Raw genomic sequence first — 11,858 nt, 5'->3', positions numbered from 1 at the left:
GCCGTCGGAATTGTACTGCAGCACTGTCTGCTTTATGACTGCTCTACTCTTTTACTTGCAAGTTGTGGCATTCCTCTTCAAGTGTCCTGTTCTAGCTGGGAGCTTTGCAGATAATTTATTTTTATAAATATAACACTTAGCATACCTAATACTTACCCCGTCTTCCTCTCTATAATCTTTTTGAAGTCTTGCCAAACTTCAGCAGTAGTGGCTCTTGATCTTTTAGAGCCGATGCTTGCTGACGTGTGTGCACATGTAGAGCCTATTGATAGAGGTGCTGCTGGAGGGTAACCGTCAGGTCCGTCACCTGGAGCACCATTAAAGGAGTCGTAGTCCCCTGAGAGTCCTTAAAGAAAAAAATCATGATCGATAGACGTATCATCATGATCATGACCACCGGTGTCCATGATCAATGTCGAATAACACTACAAATAATTCAAATATTTAGAGTTAGAAACAATCAAATAATAAAACAAAGATCAGAAGAAATAAGATAGAACAATGATGCAAAAAATCACCAAGATTTCTTCAAGACAACAGAATGATGGTGTTGAAATTTCTCAGATTTTTTGCAACAATTCAACCTAATTTTGCCAAATTTCGCAAATTTGCAAGAACTTTGAGACAAGAATGAGAGGAGTAAAGAAGAGAGCAAATGATGTTACTAGTGTAGAATGAAATGGCAGGATGATGCTCTATTTATAGGTGAAAAATGATAATTTTTGTAAATCTTTTTGAAATTTTCAGTGCGCAAATGGTTACAAAACGGCTACAAAATTTTAAAAAACTGGATTAATGGATTAAACGGGTTGGGCGTAACCCATTTAACCCGTTAATCGGTTGTGCCCTCACGTGCTTTAGCGTGTCGGTCGTGCTCTGGACGTGCTGGCCCCACACGCCCAACGGCTAGCATAGGCCACTGGCATGCCGAGCGTGCCATGCTAGCTAGGACGACCATGTAGTCGCATGCCACGCCGGCTGTTGGTGTGTCGTGCTGGGCCAGGCCAGACGTGCCGCAGTGTGCCTAGCCAGGCCGATCGTGCTGCACGAGCCGCTGCCATGCTGGGCCACGCCGTGCATAGCTGGGTCATCCGTGCCACACGGGCCGCTGCCGTACTGGGCCACGCCGTGCATAGCTGGGTCATTCGTGCCACACGGGCCGCTGCCGTACTGGGCCAGGCCGTATTGTGCTGACCTGTTCTATGCTGTGCTTGGGCTAACCTGTATCAGCAGGGCCATGCCGTGCTGGCCCAGTGTGCCGCACGCGCGGCCCAGACACGACCCGTCGCACCGTGCCTAGGTTGTGCCTACAGTGGTGGGCCTCGGGCCGACCTAGTAGGCATGACCCATTTAGATAGGTTTGGGTGAGAGAGAGGCAACACGGTCGAAGGGAGGAAGAGGAACAAGGGTGGCACCCCCCTTGGGTTGGCTTGGGTTGAGCAGAAAAGGGGGCGACCTGGGCTGGCCCAAGAGAAGGCGGCTGGACCGGCCTTGGGCTAGTCCGAGCAAGAAGAGAAGGGGAGGTTACCACGTGGGCCAGCTCGGCTAGGCCAACTAGGGAACGGTGGCCTGGGCCTCGGGCCAGAGGAGGAGAGGGAGAAGGGGCCGGGCCGACCATCCCTTGCCTGCTCGAGGCCCTCCTCGTTTTCTTCTTTTTTTTCTTTTTAATTCTCCTTTATACATGTATATATAGATATGTAATACATGTATAGTTATAAACGAGTATTGCGCATACCTTTGGCAAAATACCGTCGAACAAGGTGATGAAAAATTGTGCCGCTTCCGGGGTAAAATAGGCTAATTGGAGATTTTCGAGGAATTTTTTGTGCACTGCACTACAATATTTTTTTGATGTGATAACTTGTGCATGCATTCATAGCGCTTATTGTCGTTGCATAATACTGGTCAAATTGTTTGTATTTTCTAAATAAGACATGGGGATGATTTGATCAATTCATGAGCAGGAAACTTCTATGCAATTGCATTTAATAACGAAGAAGAACCCTAGAAACCATCATCAGAAGGAGAGAACATCAGAACAAATTTCAATTGTCAAACATTCCAATTGTATGTATGATCGGGGCGAAATCAAGTAGAACAGTACCGCAGCGAAGAAGCGAGCATGGATCCTATTTATTTGGGCTTATAGCTTTTTTTAAGCTGAAGCCTAATCCAAACAAACAAGGCAAAGAGATGGACGTGCCGTGCGGGGACGCAGCACCGTGCTGCTCATGGAGTTCGATCAGCATTGGGCCAAGGGTTGCCATCGGCTACTCCGCGCTGTGTAGAGCTAGCTGTTCGAGCAAAGTAGCTCGCCCTGGGGCCTGCGCTACAGGACTCGTGTCTCGTCCGCTGGAAAAAAGTCGCGCGCCGGCGCGAGTCCGCACTCCGGAACCAACAATGACCCAGATCAGGCTTGGTCGCGCCTCCTCTCCTCGGGACCGATCGCACCGCGGCACAGCTCCCTACGCAGATTAAAACCGCGCGTTCCCGGCGCAGCGAGACCACCCAGCAATAAATAGCAGCAGCGGATCCTCCTCCGCCTTCTCCAGCCCAAAAACCCCTCCGCCTTCCAGACTTCGTCCAAGCCCTCTCTCTGTCCGCCCGCGACTCCCTCACCGAATCACGGTCCACCGCCCGCGCCTGATCGAGGCGTACGCATTGCGCCCGCTTCTTCTTCGTCCCAGGTTAGGCTCGCTCGTCCTTGGGTGGGCGATCTCGACCGCCTTGTGTCACCGGATGGTTTTTGGGTGATTTGGCTGCCGATCGCGCCGCGTGACCGTGCCGTTTCGTGTGTGGTTTTGCAGGGTACGGGAACGATGACGGGGTATCCGGTCCTGGACGGCCTCATGGAGGTGTTCCCACTGGTGAGTGCGCCGACGGCCGTAGTCCAATCGAGTCTGGTCGCGAGCTGCTGAGCTTGACGAGCGAATCTCTGAAAATTTTAATGATCGGCTGCACAAAAAGTAGTGAGCCGTATGATATCTGCATAAGTTTTCGAGTTTAGGTTCGATTGAGGATGGTGTAACAGTGCTGGATGTATGCCCTGGTCTGCGTTGACGAAGATCAAACATGCTAGTATTTAGTAGATTGCTTAGCGAAGAAGAGAGTATTGACATTTTTTAATTCCAGAAAAACTTTGGGACCCAAGCGGCTTGATCCCTTCGGCATCTTTTAATTATGAAATCAATGACGCGACCTGTGAACTTCTAATGGACGTCTCTTAATAAAATTTTTAACTTTTTTGACCGGGCGTTTTGACTATTCATACTTAAGATAGATACGGCCCATAGATATATGCGTTTATCAAACTGATGTGGAGACAATTATGCAGTTCTTTAATTTGGATTGAGCTGACTATTCTAATATACGCACTATAATCTTTCACGTTGCTTCCAATATGTTTTATTACGAAATTGGACTTTTGCTTCTGGGTCATGCATAGGACAAATACTAAAAACCCATTAATCAGACTAAAATATTCATTGTTTTGTTGTCTGCTTTCCTAAAAGTAAGCGAAATTAGTTAAAGCATGAAGCTCTACATATTCCATCAAACTTTTATTGTGTGCCATTGCTTTTTTTGTTTAATCTTCTATGGTTCGCACTGATTTTTTTTTTTAAAGTAGGGTAAGAAATTGAGTTCAGCTTGGAGATGTGCATGTGCTACCGACTCTCTTTGTATTTACTGTTGTTTCAGTCGATTAGTTGTATGTCTCCTTAGAAATTTAAACATGTCGTATCTTGATATTTTTTGAATCCTAATTTGATTTCTATGCAGGTTAACTTCTCAACACTGATAGAAGTTTCCATACAATTTAAAGATGACATCGATGCTGCTGCAGATTATGTTATCCAGAATATCCTCCCAAATATTGTCCCAGATCCCGGTCATCCAAACACAAATGAAGATTTATATATCCGTGGTAAAGTTTTATCCTGACTCTTTTAAGTACTGGTTTCTTCCACAAAGAATATTAGTTTTCTTTGAATAAAACACATAAAAACCTACCTTGTTGGTGTGCAAGTAACACAATTGTCACTGACAAATTGATAAACCTACCTTTTTTTACATAACTTTTTGTCGACACCCAGTGTCAATGGTATGTACGGGCATTATTGGAGTACTGAGTAACAGGGCATTCTGGCTAACGGGCCCCACAAGAAGAATGACGACCGGTGGGGGATTTTTTCTGAACTCTGGCCCATCGAGCGACCAGCACTTGGCTCTCATGACCAACGCAAAGCTTGCGTGGCCAACCTTCTTGCAATATAATATGGTCCCGCGACTAGTTCTTTCTGGTCACGGGACTCCCATACCTAACCTATCTCATCGTATTTATTGGTGTCTACTCAAGTGTTTTCCTTCCCGAAGCACCTCCTCCAGTGAACAAAGTCGTGATGGGTGCAGATGGGTAACTCCCTGTCCCGTAGTATTAATTGCTATGGAGCGTGGTGTTGCGGACCAACTTGCGTCACGCGACGGATGGGACAGAATCTGCAGAACGACCGGGCAAGTAGATGATTTTGCAGGTAGACTCACGGAGCGTAAGGACAAGACAACTTGGTAGACGAACTTACAGCGCATGGCGATGGGACAGGCCGGGTGACCGGGGGAGGCAGGTCCGGCGGCATTCCACGGACATGACAGACAAATATAGCAAGTTGGGTTCATCCGGTTCTCCATAATAATGATTCAAGAGTATAATATTTAGCCAGGTATGGGTCTGCTACGCAGAGCCCACTTGTAAGTTTTCCTTCTTTCTAATATATAAAGAGAGGAGAACCTGGTTTGTAGGAGAAAAGGTAGGAATCAAGAAAAAACTCATATGTAACTAGTTCACAAATACTGATAATAAAATACACAGGACGTAGGGCTATTATCCTTAGAGAGGCTTGAACCAGGATAATCCCTGTATTTTTGAGTTCATCACAAACACACGCACACCGTAAGCGTCGTTCACACACCCATCGACCGGTACACCCGGAATCGACAGACACGCTCCCAAGTTCTTTTTCCCCAGTGTTGACCGACCCCCGTGAAACTTCTTCATGTTGTTTTTGGGATTATCCCATGTGTTTATGGCACCTGGAAACTTCACATATTCTGGTTGTCAATGGCTACTTGGCCACTTGGGGATAGGTTCTTGCAGTGCTGCCATTACGGAATACTGGCTTACTGCTAGTGCTGCTGTAAATCCCATAGAATCATATTCCTTACTAAATGTGCTGCTCAGTGAAGAAATAAGTATCTATAATTTCAGCATAGTTATGTCACCCTTCATTTCTATTTTTATTTCAAACAATTATTTTGTGTTGACGAATTTCTTTCTCAGGACTTCAGCTGGCATTGGATGACACAAGCACTCACTTAGGACTTCATCCAGTGGATAACGATGCAAACTCAAATTCTGTACAGTTTGACCCAACCAATAAAATTATAGTTGAAAATGAAGATAGCCTCGTGGTAGAACAATTGAACAAATCGCCCAGTGGTTTATGCTCTGAAGTTTTTGATGTTCCATCAACATCTGGCCAGGATTGCGTATCTGAAGGATTCAGTTCTGATTCTCTGCTAGATGGTTCTCAGCTGCAACACTCTTCTGAGAAAAACCCTGAAATTTCAGCTTCTGAAGGTGATATGTCACTGCACGATGATGGTTTACCAGATGTGACCATACGATCAAGCTATTCTGTTAACCTTGAGTCCCTCGATGATATCATTGCTGATGAAAATGACAAAAAGGTAAATCTGTTTTCTTTTTCTTTTTTAACTCAGGCAGCATTACTAATTGTTAAAATTCTCCAAATGAAAACAATCTTTGATAATTCATAGGAATAGATAGCACCAACGCCAATATGCATGATCGATATACACTATGTTTGGTACGTCTAGCTGCCACTTTTGGGTAGTTCATTTTGTGTATGTATTCATATTGAATCATTATGGCATTCTGTCTGCTCCTTCATAACCATGGTTTAAATAAATCTACACAATTGCAAGCATCAAAGTCCACATGCAGTTGATTTAATGTGGAAATTTAGACTACATGCATATACATATATTAGCAACTATCCTTTGGTTTCTTTCTCATTCTAATACTAGAAAGCACAATTGATTACTAATTTCTCTTTATGTCCGAAACAGATTACTTTGCTGTCAAATGTGGCTGCAATAAGCGAAATGCTACAGGAGGTAGAGCTAAATGAAGAAAAAACAAAACGTGCTATATCAGAAGCAAGCCAAGCTGGAAATGATATTCTTGTAAAGGTGGAGAAACTGAAAGAGATGACAACTCTTGCAGTGGATGATAACAAGAAGGTTGTACATATAATATTTTTTTTTTATGAATTGTGTAAACATAACCGTGGATCTTATTACATACTTTCGTTTTTTTGCTGATTGTCTGAAACAATAAATCCTTTTTCGCAATATGCAGGTGGCAGGGGAGATTTTTGCTGAAAAATCTATTCTAGCAACAGAAGTACAAGAGCTTCAAACTCGGTTGCTTAACATTTCCGAAGAAACTAAAAACTTTGTGTTGATGATTGATGAGGTAAATTTGAATTTCACACTGTTCTTACTATAAAAATCTAAATTTACCAAAATATCACATTCTAAATCACAGAGTAGTGTACTAGCCAACATAAGTGCAGCTTTAATTCATTTCCAAATTAAGTGGTGTTTTATTTGGACCATGCTTTGTGTTGCAAAATTGTCAGTAGCTCCCCAGCATGTGGCTTCTCTGCACCCGCTAATCCTGGAAATGATGAGCATGGTTTAATGTGTCCACAGCCAATTTCAAGTGTGGCTAGTTACACATTTGGAAATTGTGTTATTTATCATTTGCACCTTGTTTCAATTGGGATTTCCGGACATTACTTCAATCCAAGTCACTTGGTGAATGGAAATGTGTTCTAGAACTAAGTAGGGCTTATTCATGTCTGCAAATCTTTCTGGAATATCATAATTTCATATGCATATAACTTATATTCGTTCTGCTATAACTTCAATTTAATTTCATACGACTTTTTATGTGTGCTATGAAGATGCACAACACTCTTCAAAGAAGACTTGCTTCAGCAGAAGTGGAAAGAGCAGCTGCTGAGAAGGCAAAACTTGAAAGTGAAGCATTGGCTCAGAAAACTCTAAAAGAACAGGAACTTTCACTCGAAGCTGCAAAGAAAGAGTCCAAAAGGCTGGAGCAGCAAGCACATGAAAATACAAAGGTAACAAAATGTGCTACGTGGGTGAAAATACTATCACGGACTTCTCATCAGAAGCACTGTATAGCTTGATCGAGTCATGTTTTAATAAACAATGGCTAACATGCATTAATTTGATACAGCTGAGAGATTTACTGATGGACCGAGGCCATGTTGTGGATGCATTGCAGTAAGTGTTACAAAAGTCTATATGCTTATATATTGGAATGTTTGACGTTCATACGCACATATTTACGTCTGTTTTTAGAAAACAGGATCTCACACAGTTCTCGTTGAAAGCTAATGTGCTCTTTTTCTCTTTTATCTCAGTGGGGAAATGCTTGGAATCTTTGACAGCATAACACAGCTCAAGCTAAGAGTAGATACACAACTTCCCGTTGATGAACCATTGCAACAAGTTTCACCGAGCTTGCCTAGCTCGGCTGTTGATGACCCACTGCAACAAGTTTCATCGATCTTGTCTAGCTCGGCTGTTGACGGCTCACTGCAACGAGTTTCATCGATCTTGTCTAGCTCGGTTGTTGATAAACCACTGCAACAATTTTCATCGCGCTTGTCTAGCTCGGTGAGGTCAGCAAGTTCCAAGCGCAGTTCAGTCGATTCATTAGCATCCAAAAGCACCTGGTCATCTGTTGCAGAATCAAATGCAAGTTTGAAGGATGATGAGATGTTTGCTGATGTTTCTGGTGGCAATTTTGGTTTGGACGACAGCTGGGATGTAGTCAACGATGTAGATGAAGTCTCGTCCCCAACTAGCCCTCTCTACACGAACCCTATGCTGCTCTAGATTTACTAGCCATTATCCATGGTTCGCTGGTCTGTTCAGCAAGAAAAAATAGCAGTTGTGTCTTCAGTCATAACTTTCTCGAGATTTATACTTGTTTCCGAACTGGTTTCTTGTTAGGGTCTTCTATGAAGTCGTAAATTGTAATGTTTATATCGGTCTTGGGAACGAGGCGATGGAGAGTCGAAAGACCAGATATCAAGCTTTTGGCTGCAGTAGTTCCGCTACAGTTTTTTCTTGCTGTGGTGATATGTCGATGCCGTTTGCCCGTTTGCTTGCTTGTTGCTGCCAACTTGTTTGCTCATTCTTGTTTCATTGTGTTGGCCTTGTTTCATTTTGAAAATAAGCCCTATTTGAATTTGACTTCACCTGGCACTGTTGTAACTCTTATGGTCAAGGAGGCTTTCACAGTAGCGTTACATGGCCAGCCGTGTTTAATTTTTTTTGACGAATCTGACGCTCTAAATCCGAGTAGGATTTTAATACCAGAGTCGGATTTCAAGTTGTATTTTACGTGTTTAAATTTTCTTTACCGAATCAGATACCTAAGTCAGATTCCAACACCTTGTATAGTACCACTGTTTCACATTGCACATGGCTGAATGCTTCTGCTTGTAGTTCCTTCTATTTTCCTTTGCTTTGTCAATCTTCCTGTCCTGCTAGATCGAACCTCAACAACAATAATGTGCATGCCGCGTCACATGAGCTCAAAGCTGAGACACATTCGTACGTGCACAGGCACCACGCGTTAATCCGCGGAGGCCAACCGGCAGGAACAACGCCGCCCTATGCATACCCGGCCCTGCAGATGTCACGGGGGGGCCGCCACGGGCCAGCGCGAGAGGCACCAACCGGGAAAAGCAACGGCGTAGAACAGGGAGGCCGATTTGGCTACTTGTAACAGGAAAGTCTCAAGTCATGTATTCTGCAACGGAAATTGTAAAGGGAGGTCCGCAACAAGCGATCTTACATATTGTATTTGTAGCTACACAGGAAAGTCTCTCAATCATGCACGATTTTTTTTTACAATCATCACACAGGCCGCCCATGATATCCTCTAGATATACGGAGGGGACGAGAACTCCCGCTCACGTCTAACCCGACTCCAAATACAGTTTAGTCGTAAAGATCCAATACGAGGGACAACGGCTGTGGCGGTCTGACATACGTGATGACTATGTTCTTGTTCGCTATGCTCTTTGATTTTGAACGCCTAGCATTTCCTTTTTTTGGGGGGCAAATCGCAAGAGCTTGTATTAATCAACCGCGGGAGAACAATCCACCAGAAAGGAAGGGACGCAGCTCGACATCACAGAGATTATTATCAGGAGCGGCCTTTTTAGCGCACACATGTGCATCCATATGTTCGCCTCTCGATTTACATAAATAAAAGTGACAGAAATAAAACTCCTACGAAGCTCTTGGACATCTTGCCAGATGCTCGAGCGCCAACGAAGAACGAGCGTCATCCGATGTTTATAACATGTTAGCCCGTTAGCCGCGGATATATTATCAGCCTCTCAAGAATCAGATTTTGAATTCCCAGTCTTCCCGCCACTGTCAGACCATCACGGACTGCTACTGCTTCCACCATAGGAGCATCTGGGAGGTCCTCGTACAATCGGGATTCAGCACTCCGCTGATCAAAAGCCTCATCAGCATCTAACTTTAGATGACCAGCAACAGGTGCGCACCACTTCTCAGGCCTTTTTGTGGTTCTCTCATCTTTGTGATGGATCATACGAACATCTTCCACCAATTCTGAAACATGTCAACCTGCTGCATAGGGAATTCCAGTGTTCTTTCCCATGCCGTCTGCTGTTTCTACCCGTCCACAGCGACCAAATGCAGTGTTGAATTCAGACACCCACGATCATGTGCATGACCAGCTCACACTTCTCGACCACGCACTATTACAGAAATAGTTATCAATGCCGACTTAAAAACGTCATCAATGACGGTTTCTAAATCGGCACTGATAGTTACGGACTATCAGTACCGATTTATTAACCGGCACTGATAATGAGTATCAGTACTGGCTTACGAAAAAAACAAGTATTGATACTGAGACTATCAGTGCTAATTCATAACAAGTAACCGGCACTGATACTCAAACTATCAGTGTCGGTTTTTTATAGTCTCCGTATAAGTGCCGGTTTTTTGTTATGAGTCGACACTAATGGCCGCTCCCCTGTACAGACTATAGCCATTGCCGATAACGTCACAAATAATGTCACATACAGCAAGATAAATATGTATTCAAGTTTCACATACACATATAATTATCTCAGCAGATATAATATCACTCACATACACAACTCATTCATATCTCATATCATTCATGTATATGCAACCATGTTATTTCACATGCCATTGACTAGAGATCATAATAAATACAAGTTTGCAACAAAAGTTCATAATTAATAGAAGTATGCAACAAAAAGGTAAGAAGCGATGTCATTCAATTATTCTTGTTGACCGAAGACCCTGAACAACGCCCTTTGCCTTGAGAAGAATCAAGTAATGAACTCCACAGGCTAATTGAAGAGACGACTTGCGAACAATACCATTTGAAAAGATGGTACCACTCGTACTCTGGGATGACTTGGTCATTGATAAACCCATAGAGTTGTTCCTGAATTACGTTGATTCTCCGCGGCATGAGGATACCTATTTCCAGCTCGAGGTCCTGCAATTACCAGAATTGAAGAAATCAATCTATTTGAATACGAGTAGGAACTGAAAATTAATCATCATATGTATATCACTTACCTCAGTTTTGGTAATAGTACTATAATTGTTTTCAGTCCATTCATACATGAAGTCACATACATAGTAGCCTTATAAATTGTTGTCCTGGGCCTGAAGCCTACATAGGAAGTCTGTTACTATTGAGGGTTAATTCCTGACAATAATTTTGAGGTGTACCAGTCGATGGGCACGTGAACGGCGCTTGCGGTGTGCATGTATTTGAGATGAACTAAAGAACACGGGAATTATCCAGATTCAGGCCTCCCTAAGGATAACAACCCTACGTCATGTGTATTTTGTTATCAATATTTGTGAACTGGTTACAGATGAGTCCCTTTGACTCCTGCCTCCTCCTCTCTTTATATACTAGAAAGAAGGAGAACTTACAAGTGGACCCTATTTAGCAGACTCATGTGTGGCTAGATATTCCACTCTTAGATCATTATCATGGAGAACCGGGTGAACCCAACTTTCCTTGAGAGCACTCCCTGTTCGTCCCATCTATGGAACGCCGCCACACCTGCCTCCCCCAGTCGCCCGACTTGTCCCATCGCCATGCGCTGCAAGTTCGTCTACCAAGCCATCTCGTCTAGCGCTCCGTGAGTCTACCTGCAAAATCATCCACTTGTCCGGTAGTTCTGCAGATCGTGTCCCATCCATCGCGTGGCGCAAGTCAGTCCGCAACACCCCACTCCATAGCAATTAATCCAACGGGACATGGCATTACCCATCTGTGCCGGCCATGACTTTGTTCCCTGGAGGAGGTGCTTCGAAAAGAAAAACACTTGAGTAGACACTAATAAATGTGATTAGACAGGTTAGGTATGGGTGTCGCGTGACCAGCAAGGGCTAGTCGCGGGACCATATTATATTGCGAGGAGGCTGACCGCGTAAGTTTTGCGCTGGTCGTGCGAGCCAAGGGTTAGTCACTCAATATAACAACCCACAATCCTAAAACCAAGAAAATATATATGTGCCCCTAGACCTCCCCTCAGATCATCCCGAGCTTTTTCCCTAGCTTTTCATCGAGAAATTGACTCCTAGAGCCCTTGGTGACGAGAGCCGAAGCTCCTAGCCGCCGCCCACCATCGCTAGCT

At 43.9% G+C, this 11,858-nt stretch overlaps 1 protein-coding gene across 1 annotated transcript; it reads left to right on the top strand.

The window, feature by feature from the left end:
- Window positions 1-2,490: 2,490 nt before the first annotated feature.
- On the top strand, window positions 2,491-8,370 carry LOC133883835 (uncharacterized). Its single transcript, XM_062323218.1, has 9 exons — window positions 2,491-2,687; window positions 2,808-2,867; window positions 3,781-3,925; window positions 5,336-5,745; window positions 6,148-6,321; window positions 6,440-6,556; window positions 7,050-7,229; window positions 7,349-7,395; window positions 7,536-8,370. The coding sequence occupies exons 2-9, from the start codon at window positions 2,820-2,822 to the stop codon at window positions 8,011-8,013; spliced, it is 1,599 nt and encodes a 532-aa protein (XP_062179202.1). The 5' UTR covers window positions 2,491-2,687; window positions 2,808-2,819; the 3' UTR covers window positions 8,014-8,370.
- Window positions 8,371-11,858: the final 3,488 nt, after the last annotated feature.

Source organism: Phragmites australis, chromosome 11 (genome assembly GCF_958298935.1).
Source record: "Phragmites australis chromosome 11, lpPhrAust1.1, whole genome shotgun sequence".
Taxonomy (NCBI): domain Eukaryota; kingdom Viridiplantae; phylum Streptophyta; class Magnoliopsida; order Poales; family Poaceae; genus Phragmites; species Phragmites australis.
This window is presented reverse-complemented; position numbering and strand designations above follow the sequence as displayed.

Bases quoted from the DNA above. Each gene is read 5' to 3' on its own strand.
- LOC133883835 (XM_062323218.1), top strand. From the start codon at position 2,820: ATGACGGGGTATCCGGTCCTGGACGGCCTCATGGAGGTGTTCCCACTG. The intron at 3,926-5,335 runs GTAAAGTTTTAT...TTTCTTTCTCAG, and splicing joins TGAAGATTTATATATCCGTG to GACTTCAGCTGGCATTGGAT. The intron at 5,746-6,147 runs GTAAATCTGTTT...TGTCCGAAACAG, and splicing joins CTGATGAAAATGACAAAAAG to ATTACTTTGCTGTCAAATGT.